This window comes from Sphaeramia orbicularis, chromosome 17 (genome assembly GCF_902148855.1).
Source record: "Sphaeramia orbicularis chromosome 17, fSphaOr1.1, whole genome shotgun sequence".
Lineage (NCBI taxonomy): Eukaryota > Metazoa > Chordata > Actinopteri > Kurtiformes > Apogonidae > Sphaeramia > Sphaeramia orbicularis.
In genome coordinates this window covers 31537436-31554159 of record NC_043973.1, presented here as the reverse complement: position 1 = coordinate 31554159, position 16724 = coordinate 31537436, and the positions used below count along the sequence as shown (strand labels likewise).

The following is a 16724-nucleotide window of genomic DNA, read 5'->3' as shown; positions in this document are numbered from 1 at the left end:
ATAATAGTAGTTATTACTCACTCAAATAATATGCAAAAAACAACAAAACACAACAACTTAAAAAAAAACAAAAACTGTTAATTACAGTCTAATAACAACTAACAATTGACTTACACTCTAATATGTTTCTGCGGATCAGGTTTGTCAAGAACAGGAATGTTACAGTAACGTGTATTATGGGATGGTGCATAAGCGTCCACTGTGTAGGTTGATATGCAAGTAAAACAACAAAATCCATGAATATACAAGAGAACAGCTGTAGAAGAACTGTACACTGAAGTGACAACAGTACATGAAAAGGTTAAACTTCACATATTACAGCATGGATGGAAGTTATCTCAATGACATTTGCCATTATAGTAAATGTGTTTAATTTGACAAGACATTAAGTTCTTTACTATGTAGACATAATCTCAGATGAACAGGAAACCTATTGTTCTTCCTCTGGCTCTGACTCATGGTGCAGCTCTACAAAAATACAAAAACAAACACAAAAAGGCCAATAAACACTGCCATACACACATTAAGTCAAAATGAACACTAACACCACAACCCCACTGAACCCCTGCACAGAAAAATAATACATTTTCAACAACATGCCCAATACCCACAATGCAATGCGGAGATAAAAAGGTGTGGTCATAACTAAAACTACGTGATTTAAATCCATTCAACTTAAACTTTTTCGTACTTTCAACTGTATCTACAAATTAATAGAATATACTTAACATTTTATAGTAATGTCATAAAACTTAAATCATTTAAGTACATTGTAATTAAAGCATTTTAGTAAATACAACTTCTGGGCTTACAGTGTACAGAGTCTCTGAACGTCCAAATGGGTCATATCTGATGACCATGAAAAGATGAAGAACTGTATTTTACACCATTTATTTTATATTTTCATGGAGTTTAAAAAAAAAAAAAAAGTACAACTGAGTGGACATTTTTTAACTCCATGAAAAATAGATTCATAAAAAAATTTCAATTGCGTAGTTTTTTTCATGCCTAAAAGGGAATAAAATCACTCAAGAAAAAAAATTTACAAGGTTCTCATAATTCATGCATGAAAGTCTGAAACTGCTCTGAACAGAAGCTTCACCACAGTTTTCATCCAGTCTGCTCTTGTCTGTCTCAGGTTGCTGAAGACCCAGTCGTTGGATTGGTTCTACACTAATGTGAGGAAACGGTTTAAGAGGTTTGGGAGCGCCAAAGTGCTGAAGACTCTTTACAAGAAACACCTGACAGAGCACAGTGCGTTTTCAGACCTGACAGGTAAACTCCTTAATTTAAACTTGTTGTGTTGAGGTTAAAGCTTGTTTCAACTCTATGAACTTCAGTATTTGAACGTAACACTCGTTGCCATGCATAGCGAACCTCCACTGTACAGAAAAAGAAACGATAGCTTAAGCCATTGTGGATTTTCTAATGTGACACACTGTGACAAATATTTAAGTCAGACATAAGATGTGTAAGAAGGGTCAAATCCTGTAAAGAACTGTCAGATATTTCTAGAAATGTAACATTAGAAGCAGGTTAGTGAAAGGGGACATGCATCCACAATAACAGGGTGCATAAGCTTGACTTTGTGTCCTCATGCTTTTGTGCATCAGTGTGAGTTTGGCTGTTTCATATCTCAGAAAACAGGAAGTTAGGAAGACAGCAAAACATGATTAAGCTCCTGTTTGGCTTTCAGTTCATACAACCGGAGCAGATTACTCAAACTACTCCCAGAGTTTGTTTGTTTGTTTGTCATTCGTCTGCTTCCACCGTGTCATCATTCAGTGAGGAGTTAGCTGTGTATTTTATTATATACTCATTTGATTTTTTTTTTTTTTTGCATTTCAGTGCCTTTTATGATTTGGTGTGATAACACTGGTCTACAGTTTTTTAGAAATGATTTGCTTCAGAGATTAAATGTGCTAAATGTTACGTATTTTAATAAGATTAATTGGAAAATAAATGACAAAAGTGCCGGTTTGCTGATGTTTTCAAGGTATATGATTAAGTGTTATTACACATAAATATTGGTTTATGTACATTTATATAATAGTTTTAGAAATCTTCCACTAAATAGAACCTGTAAAGTGAATGTATTCTAATGTGCAGACAGTGTTTTGAAGTAGATCTTGTAGCTCTGAGACAAATATTCCTTTTGAGTCAAACCCATTCTCTCGTTAATTCTTGAATTTCACATTTTGAATTTCACATCAAGGCTGTATCTTGGAAAGTTCAGCCAACCAGCATTTTTGACTTGATTTTTCTTCATCAGTGACTCTCATGTGGTGAAATTTCATTACTTTGATTCTGGAAGCATTTCCGGTAACACTTTATTTGAAGGTCTAGTTTATAATGCATTAAGCACACATTCATAAGACATTATAATGCATTTATAATACATAATAAAAGTCATTACAACAGTTTATGATCATATAAAACAACTTATACCAAGGTTAATAAAGTATTATAAGTGTAGGCATAATGTATTATAAATTCAGCTTTCATATGTTTTATACATCCATACCAAAGCAGTGTGAAAGAATTTATTTTTTTTAGGGGGGGAACTTTTGTTAGGTTTTGTCACTGGTCCCTATAACCATCTATTTTAGTGATTTCATATTTATTTAAAAAAAAAAAAAAAAAAAAAAAAAAGTATGTGTTTGAATTAACAAAGATTCCCTGCAGATGCAGTATATTATTGAACTGTGTGCTGCACATGTGCAGTTCTAATACTTCTGTATTATAACGTATTCATATATAAAGGGTTCATTAGGATTCACGCAGCTTGACTCTTTCCTTTCACTTTGAATGAATGAATGAATGAATTTATTTTTGGTTTTACATCAATCATTGTACTCAGGACATCAATCCTAATAACACTGGTCTACAAGGAAAATCCTTCCAGAATAAAAGTAATGAAATTTTACCACATGAGAGTCACTGATAAAGAAAAATCAAGTCAAAAATGCTGATTGGCTGAACTTTCCAAGATACAGCCTTGGGTCAAAATGTGAAATTCAAGAATTAACCAGAGAATGGGTTTGACTCAAAAGGAATATTTGTCTCAGAGCTACAAGATCTACTTCAAAACACTGTCTGCACATTAGAATACATTCACTTTACAGGTTCTATTTCGTGGAAGATTTATAAAACTATTATATAAATGTACATAAACCAATATATATGTGTAATAACACTTAATCATATACCTTGAAAACATCAGCAAACCGGCACTTTTGTCATTTATTTTCCAATTAATCTTATTAAAATACGTAACATTTAGCACATTTAATGTCTGAAGCAAATCATTTCTAAAAAACTGTAGACCAGTGTAAACATAAAAACAAAAAAGGAATAGGCTAGAAGCAACAGCGTATTTTTTTGCCTATCCTTTTCAACGAATACACTGCTTACATCAACTTAAATGTGTACATCATCGAGCATTCACACCATAATTATGACAAATAAAAAATAAAAAATAAATCAAAAAAATAAAAAATCAACAACAAAAACACACATCTACCATCTCAATTCAATATTTCTGAACAATTTAAACTTAAAGTACTCTTTACTTTTACTTACTAGTACTTTTTTTTTTAAACTTCACCAACTTTGCAGCAGGAGTAGTAGTGGTGTGCTTTCATAATCATCCCCTGAGTTTAATGTAAAGCATGTTGCACAAAACCACCACAGTTAGCAGTTCTGCTGACCCCAGTCATGCTGAAAATATATTCATAGTACTTCAGTACTTTGAATAAAAGCGTTGACCCAGCAGCATGTGGTGCATCATGTATGTGTAATCAGGACAGCGCAGTACAAGTGGAGGAGAGCATCTCCAGGCCATTAGTTCAGAGTCTGTGATCTGATTAAACAGACAGGGGATTTCAGAGAACTGTGTGCATTTGTTGAGCAGAGGTCAGTGGCTGCAGATGATGCAGAGCTGGGACCCCAGTGGGAGGAGGACTGATGTGGGCTGACACTGGACCACTGGCCCGCATCTCACTCTGGTCTAGGTAGCTCTGTTTTATCTGCTTCTGTACACGCACACGCACCACACACACACACACACACACTGTGTTTAGTCATCTGCCACATCTGACCTGCAGTCTGACTCATGGGAAGCCAATGATAATATTATTGCATAAGAACAATGTGATCTCCATGAATAACATCAGGAATAACACAACTGACTGTGTTTAAAGCTGCAGATATACACAGTCATCTTTTCCCTCTTATCCATACATTACTTCAGTACTGATATTTTGTACATCAATTAATTTGAGATGAACCCTTTCATGCATAGTGGTCACTACAGTGGACAGCTATCCTCCAGCTGTTCTCTTGTATATTCATGGGTTTTGTTGTTTTATTTGCATATCAGCCAACACAGTGGACATGTTTGCATCATCCCATACATTGTAATTCATACCATTACTGTAACTTTGCTGTTCTTAATAAACCTGATCTGCAATAAGGTCAAAACACAGTATTTGAAATCTCTCTGACGGGACATTTTAGACACAATTTGACAGATTAGTGTTGCTAAATGACCCACATTTTTACTTTTAAATTCATTTTTTGCTTTAGTCGGACCATAAGGGATTATCCAAAACAAGGAGCTACTTTATATTGAAACAAATGTTGGAATGGCAATCAGTTAAAGTTCACTGTCTGACTGGACATTACTGTGTTTTGACCCAGTAACATGTTTGAGTGTAAATCAATTACTAATTGTTATTAGACTGTAATTAACAGTTTTCTTACACAAAAAGGGTTTTTTGTTTTGTTTTTGTTTTGTTTTGTTTTTTTGTTTTGGTGGGTTTTTTTGCACATTATCTCCATGAAGTGAGTAATAACTAGTATTAGAGTATGTTAAAATGTGAGAAAACATTAGATTAGCTGGAAGAAAAATGTTTTTATTTCATAGTTTTCACACAGTTTATCACTTTCTGATGATGGGTTTTAAATACATCTTTGTGTTTCTTTGCTTAAAAACTTAAACACGTGGGGTCCAACTGAGAGGACATTTTTGTAACTCCATGAAAAATAGGTTCATTTAAAAAAAATTTAATCGCATTGTTTTTTTCATGCCTAAAGAGGAATAAAAACACTCAGGTAAAAAAAAAATCTTGACTAAGGTTCTCATAATTCATGCATGAAAGGGTTAAATGTGTTACACAAACTCAGTTTAAGGGCTCAAGTAAACACTGTAAATAGTTCCAAGCTAACAACATCAGCGCTACAGACCACAGATCCTGCTGTGCTCTGTGTGATTACACTGGTATCGGGCCCATTGAAAATAAACACCACTGAAAGAAAGAAAGACTCACACAGTCTGATGTTTGTGGAATGGAAATATTTCATGACTGTGTTCTTGTGTTATGGTCATTCATATTTTCCAGACATTCCTCATGTGTAACTTACAGAACAGTGTACATGTGAGTTAGCGTAGCATCAGTATCTGTGTAGATTACAGTGTGATGTGTGCGTCTGTCAGCTCCTTCCTGGTGCCTTCTGGGATAGTCTGACCTATAGCTGCTTCGTAGTAGATGCTGTGTTGGTCATGATGAGTCTTGTGGTCCTTCTGTCGGCCCAAATGTGTCCTGGTGAATTAGATGTTAGAGCACAGATGTCTGCACACACATCCGCCAGGGGTCACAGGAACAAAATCCACGCCGCAGCCCCTTGAATGCAAAGCTTGTCTTGTGAATGTGTGTGGCCTATAGGGCTTTTACCGGTGACGGGGTCTCACTATCAAAGTGCTCTCTGCCTTTCCACAGTAATCTGAAGTTCAAAGCACTTAGTTTCAGACCTCTCTTTGCCCCTTAAAATGATTGCTAGTGACCTTTTGTGCTGAACTGTACTCCTCGACCAGTGGCTGCTGCACAGATCAGGTCGCTTGGTAATGCCACACACGAGGCTGCACTAATGCACTTATATAACCACAAATGGCTGCATTGTTGCATGAATATTTACATGAGGTGAACAGAGCTCAAGGCCCACAGTTGAAATAGAAAGTGTCATCGGTGTGACGGATGCTGCTCAGTCATCAAGTCCTGAATCAAGTCCAGAATTTAACTCCTTATATAGAAAAGCAGACACTATAAAGTAGATTCTGCAACAACTTGTGCATTTTTAGATTTTCCCGTTTTACTGCTTCAGTACTTTATTCTACGTATACCAGGGGTGTCAAACTCATTTTAGTTCAGTTCCATATTCAGCTAAATTTGATCTGCAGTGGGCCGAACCAGTAAAACAATAACATAATAATATATAAATAATGTCAACTCCAAACTTTTCTCTATATTTTAGAGCGAAAAAAGTAAATTTACATTATGAAAAGGTTTACATCTACAAGCTATCCTTTCAAAAGATGTGAATAACATGAACAAACTGAAAAAATAAGTGTAATTTTAACAATATTCTGCCTCAATTTATCATTTACACATGTACATTATAATTTACAGATCACAGTGGATCTACAAATACACAAAACATTTAATAACAGACAGAATATTGTTAAAACTGTACTTACTTCTCTTAAGACATTTCAGGTTGTTCATATTTGTTCAGGTTATTCACATTTTTTGCAAAATTATACTTTGTTTTAGTGTAAATACATGAAAATATTTACATTTACTAAGAGAAATATTTGGAATTGTTATTATTTCTATGTTATTATGATAGTATTTGACTGGTCCTGCCCACTTGGGATTGAATTGGTCTGAATGTGGAACCTGAAATAAAATGATTGTTAATTTCTTAGTGTAATTTCACAAATTCATCCCAAGGGCCAGACTGGACCCTTTGGCGGGCCAGATTTGGCCCCCGGGCCACATGTTTGACATCTGTGATATATACTGTAGCATTTTCATTCATGTTATATGTCACTGTTCAGTCAAAGGTAAAAAAAAAAAAAAACCTTAAACCTCTTTTACTGAATGACTAATCTGTTTGGTAAAAATGACAAATGTAGGCTGTGCTGCTGTCTCATGTCCATGTCAGCATCTGTTTTTGTGTGTGTGTGTGTGTGTGTGTGTGTGTGTGTGTGTGTGTGCAGACGGCAGTGTGTACGAGGACAGCATCTACAATGAGGACAGCCTCTGTGGGAGCGACGCAGCCTTTTACAGACAAAGTGAAGGTACAGATACAAATATATATTTATCAACGTCTTATTCTAACCACATCATATTGAAACTCTGAAACTGTTGAGAGTATGTTCTGCAAATTTTTTTGTATTAACCCTCCGGTATCCCATCCAGCAAGGCCCTTACTAAGCACCAAGTGTGCATTTTTCGCACACTTGTGGAATAATGTCAAAAAAATTTTCATACAGCTTGTTTTTAATTCTTTTACAGTTTTTTCTATTTCATCAACTTGAGCCGTAAATAAAAATACCAAATACTCAATAATTGTCACATTTTTTAACCCTTTAAATGCCGTGTTTGTAATGTAAACAAACCATTTTTTTGGATGCAAAAAACACACACACAAAAAAAGTTTTTCAATATACTCCATAAAAAGTGGATCACATATTATTTGATTTTTTTCATCCTGGCATATGTCAGTGATTAACTCCAACATTGGTTAATTTACATTATTATTTTTGGCGCTAGGTCAAATGTTCAAAAATACTAGCATCTGTCACCAAGTGTGCGTAAAATGCACACCTATAAATCAAACTATTAAATATTATATATTGATTTATTTTTCTGCTCTAATTTGATTTTATTTTTGTAAATCAAGGTCAGCCCTAATCATACAGATCAAAGAATCATTCATTTTACATTTTTTTAACCCTTTAAATGATCTCTTTTTATCTTGATGTCACTACATTTTTTGATGCAAAAAACACACAATATGTTATTTTTTGGGTTTTTTTTTCAAAATATTACATAAAAATTGGAATACATATTATTTGATATTTGCAGCCTGGCATATGTCAGTGATTAACAGCAACATTAACAACGTTAATAAATTCATTTAGACTCTCACCTCTCAAATGAAGCCCAGATGTCAATAAAAGCAGGATTTATGCCTTAATGGCTTTGGATCAAAAACAGTGGTTCTAATGGAAGAAATAGTGCGTTTTAGGCACACTTGGCAGACAGATGCTAGTCTGGTCATTTTCTTTTGTTTACAATGTGCACATTTTTGTTGGTGGACAGAATTTTAAAGATCATACACAAATGAACAACTTTTGAATTCTAACCTTATTTAAATTGGGAAAAATAATATGAAGTTTTTTAACACGAAGTGCAAAGTGTGTGAAAAAAGTACACCCGGATACCGGAGGGTTAAATGTCGTTTCAGTGTGTTAGGGTAGAGGGAAAAGTTTTTTACAAAAATATCTTAAATTATACTGAAATTAAATCCATAGTTCATGGTATTTCTGGATAAAAGTATCTGATAAACACACCTCAAATACAAATACAATCACTAAATATGGGTAAAGTTTTCTTCTATGAACCTGTTTTCTATGTACAGTGGCAGAAAAAATTATTAGACCATCAAAAGTCATCAAAAACAACGGTTATGCAATCAAGTGCTAACTCCTGTGTGTATCATGTAACTAAAACAGACTGAAAAGAAAACATGGAATGCCTAAAAGCACTGTTTTTGTCAGTACAATGATATAGATATTAATGTAAGAACTGAAGTGATTTTGGTTATTATCAAGAAAACATGGAAAATGTCTAGGTATCACCTCTGAAATTAAACTACTATGAGCTATTTTTGTTGTTATTATATTTGTCCAAACAAATGTACATTTAGTTGTACCAGGCATTAAAATGAACAAGAAATTGAAGAAAACAAGGGTGGTCTAATAATTTTTTTCCGTGATTCATTCCGTCATTTTTGATGACTTTAATAATAATAATATTTTCTGTACTGTGCATAGAATAAAATAAAAATTTCACTTGCAAAAATAACATGTTTGTAAAACATGATACATTTATTTATTTATCATCTCCTTTATCAGGCATAAAACATAATAATAATTTAAAACAAGACAGCTGTGGTTTCTATTTTGCTGCTTATTATTAATCTGAATGCTTCTTTGGCTTCGTCATTTTTCTCAGACAGTCATTGTATCTGACTGTAGTGTCCTGAGGTCTGTGCTGAAACGTTGCACCATACCAGAGCTCAGGTGGCAGCTGTCGTCCTCTCTGCCCTGGCTTCACCTTTCCTCTCCCAGTTCACTGCACTAACAGGATGAATGTCTCCAAACATGAATGAAACACCGCAGCTGCCTCACGCTCACGCACCACGTTGTGCAGGAAACAAGAACAAATCAACAAAATAAAGCTTGAATCACTGTTTGTGTCGTTCAGATGGTTGTTGTTTTTTCTGTCCAGAGCACAGTATGGAAGAGACGCTGACCGTGGCCTTGCGGGTGGCGGAGGAGGCTGTAGACGAGGCTATTTCTAAGGCTGAGGTCCACACTGACAACCAGGTTATTGATGCTTTCCATGTCTGTATAAATAACTGCTTATTGATTACCTGCACATACCGTTTCCTGTTTAGAGCAATGTGTTCAGGTTTCAGAGAGGTGTTAACTGCTGCTGTAAAATACTGGTATTGTTCTTTTCTTTATTAAACTGAATATCCTCTTGTCAACAGAATACATCCCTTTAATCAAGTTGAGCCATAATCTGATCCCTCTGCTTTCTCTGTGAGTTTGAGCCAGATTATGGAAACCATAAGGATTATGATGTAATCCAGTAACAAATGAAAGTTTATATCAGCGAGGGACTGTGTTAGATGAGAAAAATAATAGCAATACTATAAAATACTAGCAATACAAAACTACTTCTATTATTAGCTCTCTCTTTCTCTCTCTCTCTCTCTCTCTCTCTCTACATATATATATATATATATGTATATATATATATATATATATATATATATATATATATATATATATATATATATATATATATACACATATAGCCCCTCTGTAAGCCCATACTTTGTATTTACTAAAATGCTTTAACCCTTTCATGCATACTGGTCACTCCAGTGGACAGTTCTTCTCCAGCTGTTCTCTTGTACATTCATGGGTTTTGTTGTTTTAGTTCCATATCAGCCAACACAGTGGACGCTTATGCATCATCCCGTACACTTCAATTCATCCCATTACTGTAACTTTTCTGTTCTTGATAAACCTGATCTGGAGTAATATGTTTTAGTGTAAATCAGTTGTTATTTGTCAGACAAAAAGTTTTTTTTTTTTTTTTGCATATTGTCTCCATGACGTGAGTAATAACTAGCATTAGAATATGTTAAATGTGAGAAAACATCAGATTAGCAGCATTAAAATGTTTTTATTTCATTGTTTTCATCTCACTTTCTGATATTTGGTTTTAAATACGTTTCTTTACTTCAAAAATTAAATGCATGGACATTTTTGCATCTCCATGAGAAAAAAAAACTTGATCGCTTTTTTTTTTTTTTTTTTCATGCCTAAGAAGGAATAAAACACTCAATAAAAATCTTGACTAAGGTTCTCATAATTTATGCATGAAAGGGTTATTTACAATATACTTAAATCATTTAAGTTTCAGTGTATTCTACTAATTTGTAGACATAGTCGAAAATACGAAGAGTTTCAGCTGAATGGATTTAAATCCCTCAGTTTTAGTCCTGACCAGTGACGTGCAGTGGGGTTCATGGCTGGGGAGGCACTGACTCTTTCAGAGCCAGATCTACAAATACATGGTGGCCTGAGAAACTGGAATAGAGAGAGTGAGCAAAAGGAATGGCCTGGGTATATGGACTCTGCATCAAGTCAGCATAGGTAGACTGGCAGGAACTCAACAGGAAACCTTCAAAAAGAGCCATTTCAAACTAAAAATTAAAAAAGTTTATGGTCTTACCTTTATTTGTACATGAAATCCATGCGCCGATCCCGGTGAATTAAAGTGTATAAAAAAGAACAAAGAAGATTATCAGCACATGAATCTGTGGACTCACAGGCGCCATCTATCATGAGGCAGGGGTACTGTTTGCCTCCCCTAGTGACTTTTTCACTGCGGTTTTATGATTAATCTGCGAGCCTAAACACATTACAGAAATACATTCCATACGTTATGCAGATTATGGAAGGATAGAGCATATAATCAGAGTGTTTGAAAGCATTTTAACTGCGATATACAGAGGGACAGCGACACAATATTTTCATGGGGTACCAGCAGAGTTCATGAGGGGAGGAGACAGTTCTCCTGGAGGCACAGCACAGCGCTGCCTCACAGCCCATCTCCTCCTGTATTTGAACGGAGCATGCAGAAATTCTGCTATTCTAATTGACAAAAAAATAATAATAATATTAACAATATTGGATTCGAATGGAAAATGAGTTTACAGGACATACCAGCCGACAACTATCAACATTTATTATATTTTATAGTCAAGTTTTTTTTCTTTTCAAGATTGACAAGGGAGGCTCTGCCTCCCCTGCCTCCTCTGACTGCACGTCACTGGTCCTGACCACACCTTTTTATCTGCGCATTGCATTGTGGGTATTGGGCATGTTATTAAAAATATGTTAGTTTTCTGTGCAGGGGTTCAGCAGGGTTGTGGTGTTAGTTTTGACTTTATGTGTGTATGGTAATGTTTATTGGCCTTTTTGTGTTTGTTTTTGTATTTTTGTAGATCTGCACCATGAGTGACAGCCAAAGGAAGAACAATGGCTTTACTGTTCATCCATATTTATTTTTATTTAATCTAAATTTTTGTGCCTTACCAAATTAAGAGCACTTGCTGTACTGTCAAATTTCATTGAGCAAATTTCCTCCCTAACTTCCATCCACGCTACAGTATATTAAGTGGAATAATTATACAAAACAATTTATATCACAAAACATTTTATTCTAAACCAACTTGGAATTGAGTCCAATGAAATGATTATGTTAAGTCTAATGATGATACAAAGCAATTGACATTGCAACAAATTTTAAGTTAAATTAACTTGGCATTTAGTGTGTTGGACTTAAAATAGCAATTCCATTCAAATCAAGCATTTAAGTTTAATACACTCAAGTTTCCATTACTCATTTCTTAAGTTTTTTAAGGCAACCAGTTTCCTCAAATTTTTTAAGTAAACTCAACTTATCTGGTCTTACAGTGTAGATAAACTTGTTACAGAAACTAAATAAACTGAAAACTTTACATTAGAGACTGTGTCAATGTAATTAAACTTGACTGAGGGATGTTTTTGCTTTGTTATAATTTATAGTCCCATGAGTTTAAATTAAAAAAAACTTTATTTCTCACTAATCTGTTAAAGTACCCCAAAGCTTTTCAACTGAGTACACCACATACGTACATTTATAGCATATGTTAAGAGCAGTAATCAGCTTATATTTTGTATGTATGTGTAGGTGTGTGTGTGTGTAAGTTCCTTATTTGAGTGTTTTTGTTTTTTTGTTTTGCACCAGGCGAAGCAGAATGAGGCGAACTATCTGCGGGAACACAGAAGAGAGCTTGTTGAAGAACTGGCCCGAACTATTGTGCAAAAAGTATTCCCAATTAATGAAACAGATTGTCTGAGCTGCTCTCATGAACAGATCTTATAATAGTGTGTAATAATCTGAAAAGACCATTGCATAAAACGAACCTGTAAAGAAGTTTTGTTGTAGGTTATTGAGACCTTTTGTAGTATGTGGTTTGTGTGTTTGATTAGACATACGCAGTACTAATCCTGTGTCCTCCATGTAAAGATCATCACCAGGAGGAAGTCTTTGACTGAGATGGGGGGCGACTATGACCAGGACCAGGCTGACCTTCACTGCCATCAGTCCGCCTATGACCAGCCGTCCACCTCCATTCAGCTCCACAAAGGCCTCTGGGTAAAAACAGTCACAAATACACCCGAACAGTACAAAAAAAAAACATAAAAACAACAAATTGTGATCATTTTGACTGATATAAGTCATGGTTTTAGTGGGAGCTGAGGTGGTCTGTGTCGAATACGCCTGTCCCCCTACACCAGGGCTGTCCAACTCATTTTAGTTCAGTTCCACATTCAGCTACATTTGGTCTGAAGTGGGCCAGATCAGTGAAATAATAACATAATTATAAGATGTGAAGTCTAGATGAGCTGGGATTGTGGGTGTGAAATTATGGGATGGACCTTATGATGCACTTAAGTTATCCACTCCTTTGGCGAAGTTTAAAAAAAAAAAAAGAGTACTTCAAGTTTAAATTATTCAGAAATATTGAATTGAGATGGTAGATGTGTTTTTGTAGTTGATTTTTTTTTTATACTTGTTATTATTATGGTGTAAATGCTTGATGCTGTACACATTTAAGTTGATGTAAGCAGTGTATTAGCTGAAAAGGATAGGCAAAAAAATATAGGCAAAAAAATAAGCTTTTGCTTCTAGCCTTTTCCTTTTTTGGTTTTTCTGTTTATTCTGAGGCGTATTCATTATTGTCTAGAAAAGTATCAAAGTTAACAAAACATGTATGAAGATGACTAGTAGCAGGTGAGGCTGTTTTTCTGTGTTACATCATATCTGTGTTATATCATCTCAGTCACACTGGTTTGTGTGTTCACAGAGGTCACACTCTGCCTTCTCGGTGTTGGACTGTGACCCTCCAGTCCAGATCCATAATCCTCCTCAGGCGCTAAAAAAGGAAGGTGTTGTGTCATCCCTGTCTGCATGGAAGAGTGCAGACCGACTGGACAACTCTAGTAAGATCTGAGTGTTCTTTACTACTCATTACCCCAACCCCCCGAAGGGGAAGCAAGGGCTATTGTTTTTGGTTCAGCTTGTTTGTTAACATTCTAGCAGCAAAATTACTGGTTGAAGTCATACCAATACTAATACCATACTTCATTACATTTTAGCAAAAGTAGGTTAAAGTTCCTTTTTTTTAACTTTTTTTTTTAAATTTTTTAAATCTTGTTTTTCCCCATTTACTTATAATGGGCAAAATTTCAAATGTCTATAAAAACATCAATTTTGTTTCAATTTACTTCAAACTTGCCACATATATAGAGGCAACTGATATGCTGGTATCAGCACATGCATAGACATGATGACATCAGCTGGATCGATGCCAAAATATGCTACAATACATGCGAGAGGCGGGGTTTATTGTGCCTGGCGCTACTTGTTTTGTGATGTTCTGCAGGTTGTTTTTGTTGTCACTCTTTTTACTCAAGAGTTAGTCACAAAAACATCCATTACCACAATTCGTCCACATTTTGAAAAATAAACAGAGTGAACCATGTTATGGAAAAAATAACACTCTACTCATTCGTCCTCAAAGTAAGAAAAGGTCATTTAGGTGATCACTGTCTCTTAAGTGTAATTTTAATTGGAGCTCCAAAGGTACAAAGTCATACAGAGGCTTAGAGCGGTCTGCAGGAGAGTATAAGAAATCACACTGGGTCTTTGTCTCTTATATGAAAAAGAATGAATGAAATACATTGTGTCGAGCTGGTGTCGAGCTGGTGCCAGGAAGTCCCGGAACAAAGATAAGGTCTCTGTGAGGCTCTGTGAGAAATCATTTTTACTCCACACAGGTGTCAGACTGGCCTTTGACGTTCAACACAACACACCGGAAAGGTTAACACGTCCCATAAACAAGAGACAAAGTCACCCCATCTTATATGACATATGGAATGCATGCAAAGATATATAGAATATATGTTACTTGCCACTACAACCAAAAGTACAACAGAGCAAAGCAAACATAACAAATACACATTTGAACAACCCTCATCCACCCACCCCAGGACTTATGACGTATCACACTGAGGGAAGCCAGATAAATTCTAACTATATTCAGGTTGAGTTGTCAATATAATGTTGAAGGGGATGCCAAATCGGATTAAACTGGCGTAGTTTATTTAACAATGAACCAGATTCTCTCCAGGTGACAGAGTTTAACCACTGCATGTTGTTTTCGGTAATGCTCATAGGGGTTGGCACTGTAATGTTACCTTAACGTGAGAGGGACAAAATATTGATAGGAAGTATAATGTAGTGCACAGGTGTCAAACATGCGGCCCGGGTGCCAAATCCGGCCCGCCAAACGGTCCAGTCTGGCCCTTGGGATGAATTTGTGAAATGGAAAAATTACACTAAGATATTAACAATCCTTTTAGTTCAGGTTCCACATTCAGAACAATTCAATCTCAAGTGGGTCAGACCAGTAAAATACTATCAGAGTAACATATAAATAATGACAACTCCAAATGTTTCTCTTTGTAAATGCAAGTATTTTCATGTATTTACACTAAAACAAAGTATAATTTTGCCAAAAAATGTGAATAACCTGAAATGTCTTAAGAGAAGTAAGAACAAATTTACCAATATTCTGCCTGTTATTAAATGTTTTGTGTATTTGTAGATCCACTGTGATCTGTAAGTTATAATGTACATGTGGAAATGATAAACTGAGGCAGAATATTGTTAAAATTACACTTATTTTTTTCAGTTTGTTCATGTTATTCACATTTTTTGAAAGGATAGTTTGTAGATGTAAACCTTTTCCTAATATAAATTACCTTTTTTCGCTCTAGAACATAGAGAAAAGTTTGGAGGTGACATTATTTATATATGATTATGTTCTTATTTTACTGGTTCGGCCCACTTCAGACCAAATTTAGCTGAATCTGGCCCCTGAACTAAAAGGAGTTTGACAGCCCTGATGTAGTGTATTGTAACCAAATATAGATATTTTGAAGTTAAATTCATGGGGCATGTGGAAGTTGCAACCTTGTTTCCTTTCAATTATACTGCGAGTCTTAATACAATTTTGACATTAGCAAATAAAAAAGCAAATTTATGTTTGGTTCTGCCCAAACCTGTTACTGTCTAATTGCCAGTTAGATGTAGTAATTCATTAGAATAACACACTACCTGAGCTACTGACTGACAAATGATGAGATGTAAGAGATATTATATCAGAAAACCTAAAGCTGACTTAAGCTTTTTGCCCCTTTACAGTTATTTTCCCCAGATTCTTGCCTTTGCACTGCAGAATTTTCCAGTTTGTCATATTGTGTCACATTTTTTTCAGCAGTTTTTTATACATGGTGACGCTGCATTGGTTTTTTTAACATCTCAGTTGTCAAATTTTATATTTACTGCACCACAATAAATACATAATTCCTGGGTTTTTTTTTGCCTTTTTAGAGGACTTTTCTCATCTTTAGTTACACAGTATAATTTATAGCAGGGGTGTCAAACTCATTGTAGTTCAGGGGCCACATTCAGGCCAATTTAACCTCAAGTGGGCCGGACCAAAAACAATAATAGCATAATAACTTATAAATAATGACAACTCCTATTTTTTCCTCTTTGTTTTAGTGAAAAAAGAAACAAAACAAAAAAATCAAAAACATTAAATTATGAAAATATTTACATTTACAAACTATCCAAACAAAAAAGATGTGAATTACCTGAAAAAAATGAAATTTCTTAAGAAAATTAAGTGCAATTTTAACAATATTATGCCTCAACTCATACATGTGCATTATGGATCAGTTCTACAAAGGCAAAAAAACATTTAGTAACAAGCAGAATATTGTTAAAATTGCACTCAATTTTCTTGAGACATTTCAGGTTATTCTCATTTTATTGTTAAAGGATCATTTGTTCAAGTAAATATTTTCATAATATAATGTTTTTTTATGTTATTTTCTGCACTATAAGAAGGAGAAAATTTTGAAGCTGTCATTATTCATCAGTATAACATGTTTTTTT

General features: G+C 34.9%; 1 protein-coding gene across 4 annotated transcripts in view; it reads left to right on the top strand.

The window, feature by feature from the left end:
- The window catches only part of myripa (myosin VIIA and Rab interacting protein a), a 71543-nt gene that overhangs the window by 39308 nt on the left and 15511 nt on the right, over nucleotides 1–16724 (top strand). For 3 of the 4 annotated variants that reach the window (XM_030160093.1, XM_030160094.1, XM_030160095.1), the window contains exons 4-9: nucleotides 1139–1275; nucleotides 7061–7141; nucleotides 9360–9457; nucleotides 12441–12521; nucleotides 12723–12851; nucleotides 13564–13699. In XM_030160093.1, the coding sequence (XP_030015953.1) occupies nucleotides 1139–1275; nucleotides 7061–7141; nucleotides 9360–9457; nucleotides 12441–12521; nucleotides 12723–12851; nucleotides 13564–13699 (662 nt within the window). Of the gene's footprint in view, nucleotides 1–1138; nucleotides 1276–7060; nucleotides 7142–9359; nucleotides 9458–9488; nucleotides 9677–12440; nucleotides 12522–12722; nucleotides 12852–13563; nucleotides 13700–16724 lie in introns of those variants that run through there. The other variant, XM_030160096.1, reaches the window with a different exon arrangement.